Here is a 16,938-nt window from a genome sequence, read left to right as displayed (position 1 = left end):
TGCTAGTGGACTGGACAAACTGCATTTTCAAAATGCATGTTTAAATGATCTTTTCTGAAGTGCCAGGCATAAAGGCATAGCTCATATGAAAGTTTAGCAAAGAGAAATAATTCTAACCGTTTTATGCAAAGGAAGTTTGATTCTATTACAGCATTCTGTTCTCTTATTCTCAGTGAATAAGAAACAATTAAAATGAAATTTTAGATTAAATTTTAACAATCCAAAACTGAGCACCATCAAAAGGCCATGACTGAAACACAATTCAGCTTAAAACAACATGTTGTACATCTTATATTTTATTGATAGGACTGTGTGTACAGCTGTTACATTACAATATAACCATACATTACAATATGAGCAATTCCTTAAAAACATCTGCAATCATTTATAACAAAACACATACCACATTTTAACCTGCAATGTTACAAAAATACTTTAAAAAGCTAAAACCAGGGGACAAGATTTTCAGAAGTGACTACTGATTTTGAGTGTCCTTCTTGAGACACCTTATGGGAACGGACTTTTCAAGAACTGCTGCACATCCACATTCTGAAAGCGTCTTATTTAAGAGCTATCCCAAGTTTGGACTCCCAAAAAATTATGCAGGCATACAGAAATCATTAGTAACTTTGAAAATCTGGATATTTAAATGATGTATTATATGCTTACATTGTATTTCACAATAAAACTTTAATAACTGCAGATGCTTACTTATTAAGTGTATAAATTTTAGTATTTTCTCCAGACTTCGCAAAGATTTAATTTAACTCATGTATGTACATACCTGAGGCACTACATTTTCTAAAAAGCTTACTCCTCTTGAGCCCTTGTAAAAGATAATGAAAGAAAACAACAGAATGCACTGTATTTAGGAGTTTTTGTTTTAGGTCTTCCTTCCTGTTCCAGGGGCTTGTACCATCTACTGCCAAAGTTAATGTATGACAGGTCTTTTATCTTACTGGCCTCTCATGTCTTCATTGCTTGGACCTGATCTGGTAACAACAACAACAAAAAACAACAAAAAGTCAGCCTCACTTTAAAAATACTAGCTTTAGTACACTGTACTTAGTGAAACCGTCACCCCTAAAGAAAACCAATATATTTAGATTACAAAATTACAATATCATTTGTTGTATGTGTGTGTACATGTAGTCATAACCAGGAAAAAACTGCAGTTTGCATCTTCAACTTGCACCCTAGCAGGTCTACTGCTGAGATTCCTCTCCGATTAAGCAATTTCTGCCAGAACTGTCATTTGAACCGAAAAAAAACCTACCACAAAATTATTTTATTCTTTTACACACGTTATGTGACTGCCTGGATCTGGGCAACAACGTAGACAGAAAGTTACACGAGTATGCATTCCAACTCTGGTTATACTCAAGTTCTGGACCACTATGTAACTGAGCGTCACAAAAGCTCAGTTCCTGAACAGCTTATAAACTATAGGACTCAACTTCAGTCTTACAGAGCTATTATTGCCATTCACATGAAAATGCAGCTTCCCACTGCTGACCATATTTCTGTTGCCCAATGCCACTTCTTGGCAACGTTTCAATGTGTACTTAATTCGCTCATGGAGAAATGGAATGTGGGTGCAAAGTAAATGTTCCAATTATAACTTCAATAAATTAAATATTTTTCTAGATACATGGCAATAACCTACTCCTCAATGAGGACTAGGTTCATACCAACTACACATGCCAAATTTGAGGTGGTGGTTGTTCTAGTCTGGTTTAAAAAGAAAAAAAAAAAAAGGTTTTCATAAAGAAAAAAAGTATTTTTTTACCCTCTCAACTCAGAATTGGCATCTGTATTTAGTTATGCTATTTTATTTTGTGGAGTAGAATGAGGATGAGAAATCAGTCTCAACGTTTGGGTAAAGAACATGGATGGAAAATTTCAGTCCCCGAAGTGAGTATTTCATAATTTTCTGACAATCTGAAAAAAGCCAGGGTCTATAATAGAAATTTTTTCAAAATTAACTGCAGCAGAAGTAATTGCTATAATGATTTCTCTTTTCAATTAAATGTGTTATTTTTAAATGCATCTTCTAATCCCTGGTCCAAGAGCTGACTGTGTCCATTTTTAATCTTTAATTTTGATCCAGAATAGGTTTTGCCAGGAAAGCATCTCTGGCTGGCACTTCAGATTCATGTAAACAACAGCCTGAAAGTGTGTCCTGGAGCATCACTTCCAAATCTGGGCTGTTGCCACCTGCAGGATTCCTTACGAAGACAAGAGGAATCAAAAGCAGTTGAGACAATATGGAGACTTTCAGGTCAGGTCAGGAAGTCAGGAAAAACTGCTGAGCTGCAAGCTGCCTTTTGTGATAGGATGTGGGAGAATAGGAGGATGTAGGAGAATAGGAAACTCATAGTAAGTGCCCTCTGGAAAAAAAACAAACTGTGTAATGGGTAAGATGCACCCAGCCCTTTTGTGGGAGAACAGAACACTCTCCCATAAATGTTATTTTTGGGGAATTGTTCCCCCTTCCTCAAAATGCTACTGAACAGAGACAGGTAAGTAATTCCTTCACTCACATTCTCATCATCAACACGCAGAGGAAGCAAAAGTAGTTAAAAAAACCCTATGTCACTCAAGTCACCAGATGAGACCTGAATAGACAGAGCTCTCTAGTACTTGTGAATAAATGGAGATAATGCAAAATATAGCACCTGATTAAAAGCAGTTCTTTACTGCAGTTTGAATTAAGATCAACATTTACTTTAGCTGTAATGGACTTTGGACCATTACTGACATCTAGTGGCTTGCTCAGAACAGAACACCAAAATGGAGGTGGGAAGCAAATTACACAGTTTCTTATAGAAGGCCTTGCACAAATATTGACTTGTTCCCAATTAGATTTAAACCAAGTTATTTTAAATTATGTTATAATAATTAATGAACTCCTAATTTCAGAAGTATGCATTAGACTGAGGGAAATTCAAGTGATCCTACTAACCTAAATGTAGGATTTGTTACTATTTGTTTAGCAGTAGCACTCAAGGACTCAAACAAAATCAGGGCCTCACTGTGCTAAGCACTATAAAAACTCACATTAGTACACAGACTGCATGAAAAACATTAAAATCATTACATAAACATCTCATACAATTTATGTAATTATGAGACTGCTGCATGTGCTATGATCAGTATAATGTAAATGTATCACTGTCTTCCATTCTTTAATCCTTGTCCTAAACAAGAAGAAAGTAGTGCACTTCTTTTAATAATTAGTCATAGAAGGATTTAATATTTTACAGTTACAGTGCTTAACATCTTCCAAAGATTGCATAAACATTAACACATAAATTAAATAATCAATCCTCACAACACCCAAGATAGGTACTTTAGGAAGTATTGCTCTCAGGATATGTCTATACTACAATAAAAGATCTCCTTGCAAGCGGAGTAGGTCTCAGAGGCAGCTTCCAGCCTGAGCTTGAATGTCTACACTAGAATTTTATAGTCAGCTGACCCAGGCTCTGAGACTTGGTGCCACAGGGTTTTTAACCACAGTTTAGATATACCCTTAGGGCTTGGCTACACTCAAAACTCCAAAGCGCTACCGCGGGAGTGCTTAGAAGTGCGAGTGTGGTCACGGCGCCAGTGCTGGGAGAGAGCTCTCCCAGCACTGCAGGTACTCCACCTCCCCGTGGGGATTAGCTTGCAGCGCTGGGAGCCACGCTCCCAGCGCTGGGGCACCGTTTATACTGGTGCTTTACAGCGCTGTAACTTGCTGCGCTCAGGGGTGTGTTTTTTTCACACCCCTGAAAGAGACAGTTGCAGCGCTGTAAAGCACCAGTGTAGCCAAGGCCAATTTCTAAGATACTTGCCAATGAGCCAGGAAGTCCTTTAATGGGCTGTTCGAGGGCAAATGTACCATGTGGACTTTCCTTGGCCAGAATCCCCACGGCTTCTGGACTCCTAGGGAGCTGCACCCGAGTTGCAGACCATGGGGAGAGACCAGGCAGCTGCAGGGTAAAATTGACATTGAGATTTTGTTAACTTTTTTTCAGGATTTCTAGTTCATGGAAAAATGTTCAAAAACTTGGATTCATTCCATTTTGGAATGAACTCAAATATCAAACCCATGAACTTTACTATTAACTGGAAACCCATGTGTTGGCCAGCTGTACTTTTAACTCATTTTTTGAAAGTGATTAGATTTTTAAATTGACAGAGTCCCTTTGCAACTCAGAGGGTTCATAATAAACCTGTTCCACAGCTCCAACAACAAATGCAGAAGCAAGGGCCTAAGATGTTTTCAGCTTCCATATCATTATAAATGTATATGACACCATACAATACATTTTAATAGCCTTCTCTCGCCTCCAGACATCCATAAAAAATGGCTATTCCTCAAGGGCCCAATCCTTCTGCTGAAATCAATAAAGACTGCCATTCACTTCAGTGGAAATACAATCACCCTGAAATGTCACGGCTTGAGTGGAGGACAGAGTCACATATGATGCAGTTAGGAAATATTTGGTGTTCAAGAGTGCTCTTGTAAGATTAACCTGGACTAGGGCTCCCAGTTCTTCTAGAAACCTTCATATATTGCTCAGCCTGTTTACTCAACACTTGAAAGGGATAATAAAATATGGAGAAAAAAGAAATATGGAACACTGGAGCATGACAGCTAAGGTAACTAGGAAAATAATTAAGTTACCATGTGCAATGTAAGAAAGATTCAAGAGCACATTGTACTCTTCCCGAAAGCAAGACATTCTTAGACTGCAAGCCCCACTTCCAATAGTACACATTAATTTTTAGTAATAGTTTATCTTTTCTACAAAGAATATTTTGGGTTTATGTATGTAATTTTTAAAAAAGAAATATCACCTCTGCTGGAATGGCTCTTGCTGCAGAAAATCATAATAAAAAAATGAAACTCAAAGGCATAAAATATCAGGTTTGGTACTGGTACTCACTGTGTGATTTGATCTGAGAGCAGAAATAGATAGAAACAAGGCAAATGAAATGAAAGAAAACTTACAAAATGAAAACAAAGTCTAATGGAAATAAAATCAAATTATAATAGAAGTAGATTTGACCTACCTTGGAGCCAATCTACACCTTCTTGTAACCCTTCTCCTTTAAGCGCATCACTAGCACTAAAATAAACAGAGACTACAGTATAAAAGCCATGTAAAGACACTGGTTTGAGTAAAAGTGGTCATCACATCTGAATTTTGTGAACTATGTGGTAAGTACAGTAGAATATCTCCAAATGCAGCATGTGCCAGTGTCAGGCATATTATTCTTTACCAAGAAGTAGGCCATGCCTACATGAGCACATTTAACTATTTCGCTAGAACTATTCTAGTATAGTTTCTCTGGATGGACACTATTATGAAATATTTTTTCCACTCAGCATTATACTAGAACAGTATCAGAGGCATAGCCGTGTTAGTCTGGATCTGTAAAAAGCAACAAAGAGTCCTGTAGCACCTTACAGACTAACAGTAATAAAACAAAGTGCAACACTGAACAATGCAAACAATGCCGTCAAAAAAATCCTCCAATGGTGTGTTCCCCCGGCCAGTTTTCTTCTTCCTTTCTTGTGCATTTACCACTCATTTGCCATTGTTCCATGTGCATAGAGGCTTGCATAGAGGCGAACTGCAAGAAGGAGAAGGTCTGCACAGGGGTGGAAGTATGTAGGGGGTAGATTTGCCCAGTACAGCTGCTATTAAGTCCCAGTTGCATTGGCCAGCCAATCATGAAAACCAACCAGCACTCTGGTAAGAATCTACCACCATTCCACTTCCCAGCAACAGTGAGTGGGGTTCTTCCCACTTGGACACAGCCTCAAACTCCAGTGGGGGCAACTACTCTGATTCAGTTTCTGGCTAGTAGATTTCTGGTAAATTTTTCAAACCCAACTCTACATTATTTTACAAATTAAATACTCCTCTACCCTGAGATAACGCCACCCGCTAGAACATGAATTTGGATATAACGTGGTAAAACACTGCTCCAGGGGGGGCAGGGCTGCGAACTCCAGCAGATCAAATCAAGTTCGATGTAACACAGTTTCACCTATAACGCAGGAAGATTTTTTGGCTCTCGAGGACAGCGTTATATAGAGGTAGAGGTGTATTTTTTTCAACCAGATTTCATAGTAATATTATACAAAGCCCTGTACCTACTCAGATGCCAGTGAAAAGTTACAGCGTTTTATCTGGTTTGCTCTCATTTAAGTAATAGGATAGTGAATGATATGGAATAGCTAAAAGTTGAACATTTCAAACAACAACAAAAAAGATGAGGTAATAGTACTTTACCAGATATGCCATGGTTTATCTTTGATGTTCTCTAAAGACAGTAACTGAGAGACTTTCACAGATGATACCGCATCCCTGAGGTCCATCTTGTTAGCAAAGAACAAGATAGGTATTCTACGGTGTTTGATATCTAAGCATAAACAAAAGCAAGGAATACCAGAATATTTGGTAATGCTTGTCATCATTTGCAAGTAATGAAACGTGAACAACAAAAAAGGATATACTGCTTACCTGTCATTGTGGTTCTTTGAAGGTTGTATCCTACCAAGACGCACACTGTTGGGTCACGTGGCCTCAGCCGCATGCTTTGGGAGTGCTCACAAATTTTCTGGTAAGTTTTGAAATCCCTCCCCAACTCAAATACCTTTATGGCTGTAGGTTTAGGTTGTTGGTGAAAAACAGGAATATTTAGGCGTCAAATCATAGCTTCCAATCACCACATCTTCACTATTTAGTGAAGGACAGGGTGTATAAATAGCCACAAAACTGATAAAATACAGAGTTCATACCCCTGCAACCATAACTGAATTAGGATAGATTGAACTATTCTCAATCCTTTACTTTCTCTAAAGCTTACAAAGATAGAAAAAACATGTATTTGGTAATCCCTCACATCCCTCCTGTGCTTGATCAAAGGCCTCTTTTCCAATAGTAGATCTCAGCTAGCAGCAGGAACCACAAGACTGGAGCAGGGAGCTCAGCACATTGGCAATTAACTTAGCTCTTGGCATACTTACATACACCCAAGAAAGAATATGGAGAAATGTCTTTATGCCACAGATGCAGACAAAGCAGTGAGAACACACTCAGCATCTATTAAAATGCTCAAGTCTGTCTGGCTAATATAGAATGTTAAAGAGTCATTGGAAGAAAACAAAGTCCACCAGTGCTCTAGCCTGTAACAAAAAATTGGGTAATAGCAAGTCTAGCTACGGGATACCTGTGTTGCTATCAAGGAAAAGGGTGGTGCATTAGGGGAGAAAATAAAGAAGACTACATCTGAATATATCATCCAAATTTTGATAGGAAGATGCTACTTTTTTCCCATAACCATCAGAATTTGTAGTGAGCACTTCAGGTATAGCTTCTCCCTAAACTCTGAGGAATGAGAAGCAAGCACCACTAAGATATTAGAGATTTTCAAAGAAATGTATGCTTTAAAGGATTACTAACTCATCTCTCATTACATTAGTTGTTTACACTTGGAACCCACAGACCAGTCTCCTTTGCTGACAAGTAAACTTCATAATTCTGAAGTGGCTTGTGGTGGTGGTGGTTTTTGTTTTTTAAAAAACAACTCTTCAGCCTTTCTTCATAATGGCTGGAAACTACATTCCTCCCCCCACAACTCCCACATTCAGAGATCAGGATGGCCCATCAAAAAGCAACAGTAACTAAAACTGTCTGCCAGCTTCGGAGCTACTTTTTTCCCCTCTCAGACAGTCTCTAGAAAATTAAAAACCTGAGAACATGCAATTTATGCTTAATTAAAGCAACTTTTAGGTTTCACACTTAAACAGTCAAGAAATGAAAAAGCTAAAGTTCCTACCTCAACATAAAGTTAATCATGTTGCCCATCTGTTGCATTCTATGGATACATTAAATATAGGAATAGGGATATCAGATGCATGCAAAGTGGTCAAATTAATGTTATTGTAGGAAACCTAACATTTTTATTTCCATCTTTTATTTCAACTGTGCAAAGCTAGTGTTATATTAACAGTTTACCACTCAATTTCTTGGGTTATTGTAGGTTTGGTTTGGTATTATTATTATTATTTATTATTATTATTTAAGAGAATGGGGTTAAAGCCCATTTAAGATGCCAACATCATACACTGGTAAGTGTACACTTAAGAGTATTCACGTCTATCTAGAAGCATACCTGTGTGTTAATATTTTCTACTGCATGTACACAGTAGCCAGTTGTTAGTTTTTCATATCATTCATATCCATCTTTTTTCCTCCAAAATTTGGTCATGGTTGTTCTTAAAAGGAATTATTTTATATACCTCATTTAAAAAACAGCAGCCATTTTTTAATTGTGTGAAGAGAGGTTTTTTTTTTTAAATGGAAAAAGTATTTTTCTAACCTGCACAGAACAGAAATGTCTGAAAGTAATTTCCTCAGACTTTCATCTTTTGCTAGAGAACATGCAAAGAAAACATCAGCCCAAGAAGCGATTTTTCAGAAAGTTATGAACTTGTGAAACACTGGGGCTGAAACGGTTTTGTAACTTTTGCTTCCATTCTATAGTATCAGCTTTTTTTTTATATATTGCTACAAAGTTATACAACTACAACATACCTATAAAAACACTGAAGAAATTCTCCTCTGCCACCTTCAAATATCTGAACACTGTAGCTACTAGTTAAAGCCTGCTTCTCTGTTATAGTCAGAGGCCATGATATCGTCCCTCTCACCCCGATGCCTTGAATTTTATATAAGAGATTTCTGAAAACTCGAAGATATCTTGGAAGCATGTTCTGGAGGTCAAGTAACCCAAGAGTGGATATCTATGCAAGATAACAACCTTCAGAGACCATCAAGTATCCTAATTGCTGTAGAATAAAGTTTAATAAAAATATAACTGAGAACAATGGTCATTAAAACGCTCACTATTTGTAGTATGTGTTGTCCAATTATAGTAATTTATTTTTCTTTAAAAATGTTATTATTTTCACAACACAGCCAGCTACTGTCATCTCAGGGCACACACCAATATGCATCTCTCAAAAATAAAGACATCATAATGACACTGACTTTACCATCCTCTCCTCTCCAACCGCTCCAGACAAAAGCCTAAAAGAAAGACATGAACTTATACCTTATCCTAAGATATGTAACCCTCTTCTACCAAACCTTCAAGAGATATTGATTTTGAATTCTAGACACGTTTTAGGGGATCACCAGACACCAGTCTCCATTTAAATCTAGGGACATATCCTCAAGTGCACCAATTGATCTCAACTGCTGCAGTGGCATGTGGGAAGAAGTGGTTTTGTTCCAAGTAACAGCCACAGTACATATTACTAGCCTAATCTAGGTATTAACTGAATAAATCTGAAACTACTTTAATCATGCATAGTCAAACCTAGAGGATAAGGTGATAAGTAACAGTCAACACTGATTTGTCAAGAGCAAACCATGCCAAACCACCTTAATTTCCTTCTTTGACAGGATAACGAGCATAATGGTGAGGAGGGGGCAGTAGATAGAATATATCTGGATCCCAGTAAAGCTTTTGACACAGTCCTACAGGACAGTCTCATAAGCAAACTAGATGAAGTTATTATAATGTGGGTGCACAACTGATTGAAAGAGCATACTCAGTAGTTGTAAATTGTTTCCTGTCAAATTGAAAGGACACATCAATTGGGGTTCCACAGGGATCTGTCTTGGATCTGGACTTATTCAGTATTTTCATTAACTAAGATGGAATGGAGGAGAATACACTTTTAAAATATGTGGACAGCAAACTGGGAGGGACTGCAAGTAGGAGAAGAATTAAATTATCTTAATAAATTGGAGAATTGGTGTAAAATTAACAAGATTAAATTCAAAAGTGCAAAGTACTTCACTTAGTAAAGAAAAATCAAATGCACAAATAGCCAAAATAGGGAACAACTAGCAAGGCAGCAGTACAGCAGAAAATACTGTGGATTATAGGTGGGTCTGAAGTTGAATATGAGTTAGTGCAATGCTGTTGTGAAAAAAGCAAATGCTATTCTGAGGCCTCAGCTGGACTACAGTGTTCCGTTTTGGACACCATACTTTAAGAAAGATGTGAACATACTGGACAGAGTCCAGAGGAGAGCTACAGAAATAGTTAGAGATTTGGAAAACATGACCTATGAGGAAAAGTTGAAAGAATTGGGCATGTTTAGTCTAGAGAAGAGAAGGTTGAGGGGGAACATGATAATAGTCTCTAAATATGCAAAAGCTTGTTATAAAGAGGCTAGTGATCAATTGTTTTCCATGTCCACGGAGAGTACAGCAAGAAGTAATCACTTAGTTTACAGCAAAGTAGTTTTAGCACTGGAACAAGTTACTAGGCAGTTTGTAGAATCTCCATACTCAGAGGTTTTTAACATATTAGAGAAACACCACTGTCAAGGATGATCTAGATATACTTAATCATGCATGGGGAAAATGGATTAGATAACCTCTTGAGCTCTGTTCCAGCCCTACATTTCTATGATTTCTATGATGACTGCTAGAACAATTGCTACTACTCTTGCATACACCTTTGCATTATCAACCAATTCAGCAGTCCCATGGATATTCACAAAAGCAAAACAAACAATTTTCTATTACATTTGTTTTATGATGCTATGAGACACAAATTCAAGATATCCCTTTCCTGGGCCAATGGGAAAATGGTGCCTTGAAGAAGGTCACAAGCTTGATCCCTGGAAACAAGGTGACATTCATTTGTACAGTGAACTTGCTCGTTATGCAGCCTTCAGTATTACAGGTCACTCTCTCCTCCTTGACATTTTGCTCTCTTGGCTGTTGCGGTACTGTCCTCCATTTACTCCTGCTAACTGTTCTTTCTTTCTGTCTCTCCTTTTTGTACCAGAGTCTGTCCTTGGGTCCTCTCCTCTTCACCAATCAGCTCTCTCAGATCCAACTACAATTTTTATGCTAATCAACTCACTAATCGTGTTGACCAAGCTGTACATATTTTGTTTTTACACCAATAATGCCCCCAGAATCTTTTTTATCTTCATTAGTTTCCACAGTAACTGTGTTTCTGACTAAGAGGTAGTGTGTAAACAACTTCTTATGTTGTCAGAATCCTACCCTACAACTTTTCAGTGCAATAGATCCAGCAATCAACACCTCACTGAAGTGCTAGAATATGCCAGACTGGAAACTAAAATTAGGCTATATAGCGGTTTTACTTTAAATTTCTTGCATAGGGTTTGTTCTCGTGATTAGTCAGAACATCCATATTATGCGAGTAAACTGATTTAATTCCAATATCCCTGGGAACAAATATGGAAACCCCCCACATAACTTATTTCAAAATGTAACCTTAAAAATAATCATGAATCTCCCTCCCTATTTAGACAGTTGAAATTGCGGCATCATTTAGCTATCACTACTTCTGGCTGCAAAGCCATAATATAAGTTTCTAGTGTTTTTACCTCTTCAGAGACCAATACTGAGGTCTGGTACAGCATTAACCAAACAGCAAAAAGTTATATTCTAGAAATTCATGGTCTTAATGGAATTTTTTTCAGACATTGCAGATTAAAACAAACATGTTGTCTATGAACTCCAAGCTTTTAAATGGCATGATTTATTGTCCCTCAAAGCAACTATTAACTTCTGTTCCACCTTGATCAAAAAAGGCCCAATCCAGCTTCTACTGAGGACAGTAGGAATCTTATCAGGTTCTAAGTTTTGATGTTCTCCTCAACAGAAGTAAATATTGGCTTGTTATACAAATTCCATTTTACTTTTATTCTAGCTCCTATCAATGGCTAAAACGGAGGGAAATTTACTTAAAATGCAGAATGTCTATAACAACAAGAGTTTCTATGCTTAAAACAATACAACATAATATGGAGATGGTAGGAAAATACAGTTTTCTCACCTGGATGATTCAGGAGGGTGTCAAGTTCTTCTTTGGCCACAACCATTCTTAATTTATCACTGCTATCAATGACAAAAATAATGGCCTGGCCTTCTCTGCATAATATAGAAAAGTAAAGAGGCAAATTTGTAAGCTCCCTCAGAAACTTTTACCAACAAAAGCCTTTCAAAATATTTTCCTTACTCCTTTCCCATGCAGAGCTGTCTAGCTATTTCTACAATCTCAGGGAAGATTTTTGCTCGAAACCTTTGAGTTGAGGTCAGTTTCTGAAATCTGGCCTTTTGGTTAACAATGTAACTTTTCTGCTATAAAAACTATCAATTTCACAGCCATGCCTGCGCGGCTCCACATGGATGGCCCTTCATTCTCTCATGTGCAGTTGTCCAGGCGCTCACCTTAGAGGGAACTATACACGGACCACCTGAATGGAGCTCATGGACCACTGTTGGTCCACAGACCACGATTTGAGAACCTATGGTCTAAACCATCAGTATCTCGAAGAATGCAGACACACTTTCAGTATGCATAGTCGATTCAACTAGCGACTTTGTAGACTTAATATTGAGAGTTATTTTTGCTTTCTAATAAAGAAAAATTGAAAATGTTTATAACAGTATATCAATGCATTTCTGAACTGCATACAAGAAACCCCTATAAATTTTTTTGCATTTTACTGAATTTTTTGTAATCTTTTTCTCTGCATCTTAATCTTCCTTGAAGGTCAGCTACCAGTATGTTCATCCCCTCTCATCTCCACAATACAACCCAATCCTGCAGTTCTTGATCACCTACCACTGCTATTGAAGAGAGTGGGAAATTTGGCCAAGTTAAGATTGCATGACTAGGCCCACACTTATTGGTGTGTATTGCATAAAAAGCTAAAGTGTAAGCAAATGCTTAATATTTGTTGTGAATGTTCCAGCATATCTGAAACTACCAAAATGAAGTGTTAACATCAGGTTTGTACAATAGTACTACAGTGAAGTTACAATTTAGCATATATTTACTTACAAAGAAACAAGATTCTCCTATGTCTGTCTGTCTGTCTCTCTCCCACAGACACACACACACACTCTAACAGGGACAATATTCGAGAGTCAAGATACCATATGCATCATTAAATCAGATTTCAAGTTATGCACCCTTGAAGAGAGAGGTTTAAGTCAGACATGAAAAAAGTGCAAGAGTGTCAAATACTTGGAAGTACCTATTTATGTGCACAGGTCTAGATCAGACCTGTAGATTAACTTTGCAAGTAAAGAAAAATGGCTATTATATACCTCTACCTTGAAGTAATGTGACCCGATATAACATGAATTCGGATATAACGTGGTAAAGCAGTGCCCCGGGGGGAGGGAGGGCTGCACACTCTGGTGGATCAAAGCAAGTTCAATATAATGCGGTTTCACCTATAACGTGGTAAGTTTTTTTGGCTCCCGAGGACAGCGTTGTATCGAGGTAGAGGTGTATTGCTTTTCTGTATGCGACTTTTAACTGGAATTAAATCCCATATAGATAAAAGAACTGCAGTGGATAGGGAGGATATTGATATTAAAGTGCACTGTAGTGTCAGTGTTACCGCTAAGAAACTATACTCAAACTGTGGACATGATACAAATGAAAACTAACCAGTTGCGCACACACTGATTTTCTGCCACATAGGACATCACTGTATTAAAAACTGGCATTAAGGTATTCCTCCTATCATACACTTTGACTGAAATTTAAAAAAAAAAAAGCAGTTTCTGGGAATTTAGCATCCAAATCCCATCCAAATTTGGCACCTAACACCTTAGGCTGCTTTGAAAATCCCAGCCTTAATGCACATTTACAAAATAGCCATCTGACAATTTCTCAAACTGCCAACTCAATTTTGTAGGAAAAGCCTTTATGTTAATCCCAATTTTAAAAAATAAATAAATAAATAAATAAGAGAAAGAGGAATAATAAAGAATATTACAGCAAAATTTATCAATAATAAACACATCAACATTCAAGCATTCAAAATGGAGAATTCAGGTTACTTTTGTCTTGCTCACTATTGGCCTTCATATTCATATGAATGATATCAACAGAGTAGTTTAGAAGCCAGAAATCACTAAAAAAGGAGTTTCAAATGTTAATAACAGCAAGAAATAAAATGAAAAAATCTAAAGATAGGGCATGTGCCAAAAGAACAGCACAATTTTATTAAGTGCATTTATTTGATTTTTGCCACAACATATAGGATAAAAGGCATAAAATTTGTTAGCACCCTGATAATTACATAGATGCCTCATTCTTTGAAGCTTTGCATTACAATTGTCTACAAAAACAACAGTAAATCAGCATCGTTTAGGTTCATCCAGGCCTCATAAAGTGGATATGAATGTCAGAAAAACAGTAAGATATCCATCCTCTACCTGTGATGCCCCCACCTTTTTTTAAGTGTTAATTTCTCCTTTTCTATGCTGCCCTCAGTGAACTAACCACCAGTCCCCATACATATGCTTGCTACCAACTGTTCATAAATCTCATTTTCTATTTCCACATGCTCTCTTACCCCATATTTTATTGTTCTAAGTGAGATGTGTTTTGAATTATTTATACTAACAATCCAGTATAAACCTACAATGAGTATTATGGTTTAATCAGAAACACATAGCTACATCTAACACAAGCTTGATGTCTCAGTACAAGAATACTTAATGAGACTACCATAGCCATTATAAAGCACTGGATAACTCCAAGCCAATTAGTTTAAAAGTGGAATGTTGCTTAAACCTTTGTTTAAGTACAATATTTTTAGTAACAGTAGTAGCATAAGAACCACACTCCTTCATGACTCATCTAAGTTGCTTATAAAGCCATCATAAATTTTAGGACTAATAATAATCAAAGAGGCTAGTAAAACCACACTTTTTAATTTTCATATATTATAAAACCAGATGGGACCATTATGATCATCTAGTCCAACCTCCCATATAATGAAGGCTATAGGCCTTCCATGAACTAATTCCTGTTTGAACTAGAGTATAACTTCTGGAAAAATATCAAATCTTGATTTAAATTTTTCTGGTTATGGGGAATCCACCACAATGACTGTTGTCCCAATGGCTAAATACTCTCACTTAAAAATGTGCACCTTATTTCCAGTCCGAAATTGTCTAGCATCAACTCCCTGCTCTTATAACTTGTTATACCTCTGTCTAAATTTTAGAAAAATATTTAGCTACTATTAACAGCAATGTTTTAAAATTTAAAAATATTACTCACTTGTAGTAATGTTCCCACAGGTTTCTGTATCTGCCTTGACCTGACATATCAAACACGGTGAAAGACAAACTGAAAAGGAAGAAAGAGTGAGGTACAGATCCCATACAACAAAAATTTTTTTCCTCATTTTCATTTAACACTTTTAAATGGACAGTTAACGTAAAACTTAAAAAAAAAAAAATCAAAATAAACTTCCATATGACACCAACCCCCAGAGCCTTCCTGCCAGTTTTTGTGGTTGTACAATCATAACTTCCCATTAAAAAAATATTTTCTCTTCCCCCTTCTGCTGTGTGAAAGACCCACACACAAAAGAACAGAGAAAATAACTGACTACACAAAGTAGTATCAAATATAAAAAGGAAACAACCTGAAAAAAAATCGGGAGTGAAATGTTTTTTCTGTATGTCAATCATACAGTAACAGTGTAACAGTAGGTAAATAAAATTCAGATGGAAGCGTGATTTTTAAATTTCATGGCATGCCTTAATATGCACAGATGGCTTTCATTGACTTCAGTGGGCAGAACTATCCCTCAAGAAAGAATCCTTACAATGTAATATTTTAATTTGCTCAACACTTGAGTACTATTGGGTTTCCCCAAGCAGTTAGGCAGACAATGGTGTACTGTATGTTCAGCATTTAACCCAAACACTAACCACAATCGTAAGTCCACTTATGAAAGAGTTACAAAAGAACATTTTGATCAACTTCTGGAATCAAATAAGCAGCATCCACATAAATGAAGCTAAGCAAAATGTGGCAAAGCTAGCCTACTGACATTATTTGTATTTGTATTAAGTTCAGTATTAGCGATTGTCTACAGAGGGAAACTGACCAGGTTCCTTAGAGCCCTTAAAGGAGCCAGGTTTCTAACTCCTCTAACCACTCTTTCCTCCCTCTCTGCAGCAGGAACCAGCTCCAGCAAGCTCCACACATGGCCAGTACAACAGGAAGTAGCAGGAGAGGGACCTCTGGTCAGTCCTAACTTTTTGAAAATTAGGAAATAGAAATGAAGATTTTCTAAAAGATGAAAGTGAAGCTGTGAGTAATCTCCCAGCCCCTCAGCACAGGAACCACACCCATGAACAAGGCTCTCCTCTCTTACAAAGAAGGATATTTCAGCCCCAGCCCTGTTTCTTCACCTTCACAACCACCTGCTGGTCAGAAGGCCACTATATAACTAACCATCTCCCTCCCAAAGCAAGTAAGAGCAACAGGGGGAGTCATAACACTGATAGTATATTCCAGAAAATGGATATTTGATCACATTGATGTTTTCTCTTGTGGGGCTCAAGCCTACCTAGTAGTGATAATGACAGTGGCAAAATTTCTATGGATGGCATGCCACCATGCTTCCAGCACACCCAACACTACTTCAGGAACACATTGCTCAAGCTCCTCCCCTTCCAAGGACTCAAGCAGGTTGCTGCACCAAAAAGGTATACAAGAGATCTGCCTTTCCTCTAGCATCTAGCAAACAAGACAACTGTTCCTTAACTTGGACCATTCCGTGACACAATCCACTTCACTTATTATTCAAATTGGGAGGAACAGCTCAAGAAAACAGAAGAGCATATATAAGAAACCAGATTCCAGACATCTTATCACCCATACACTGCACAGGATCATTATTTAGGAATAGGTCAAAAGCAGACAGCACAAACCACACAAACTAAAATTGATGTTGATTAATACAAGATCTGCCATCAGGAAAAACCGAAACAATACGTGACTATGGCAGCGATGAAGCACCTGAAAAAGGCTGCATCATTGGATGACATC

General features: G+C 37.4%; 1 protein-coding gene across 2 annotated transcripts in view; it reads right to left on the bottom strand.

Annotated features, from left to right (window-relative positions):
• Positions 1–278: 278 nt before the first annotated feature.
• Positions 279–16,938, bottom strand: part of ARL6 (ADP ribosylation factor like GTPase 6) — a 34,046-nt gene continuing 17,386 nt past the window's right edge. For both annotated transcript variants that reach the window (XM_050962182.1, XM_050962192.1), the window contains exons 4-8: positions 15,154–15,222; positions 11,899–11,993; positions 6,294–6,423; positions 5,065–5,120; positions 279–992 (exon numbers count right to left, since the gene is read on the bottom strand). In XM_050962182.1, coding sequence (XP_050818139.1) covers positions 967–992; positions 5,065–5,120; positions 6,294–6,423; positions 11,899–11,993; positions 15,154–15,222 — 376 coding nt within the window. In that variant the 3' untranslated portion in view covers positions 279–966. The remainder of the gene's footprint in view (positions 993–5,064; positions 5,121–6,293; positions 6,424–11,898; positions 11,994–15,153; positions 15,223–16,938) is intronic.

The sequence above is a fragment of the Gopherus flavomarginatus genome, chromosome 1 (assembly GCF_025201925.1).
Source record: "Gopherus flavomarginatus isolate rGopFla2 chromosome 1, rGopFla2.mat.asm, whole genome shotgun sequence".
In the NCBI taxonomy this organism is placed as follows: Eukaryota; Metazoa; Chordata; order Testudines; family Testudinidae; genus Gopherus; species Gopherus flavomarginatus.
Note: the sequence above shows the minus strand (reverse complement) of the source record. Positions and strands in the feature narration are given on the sequence as shown.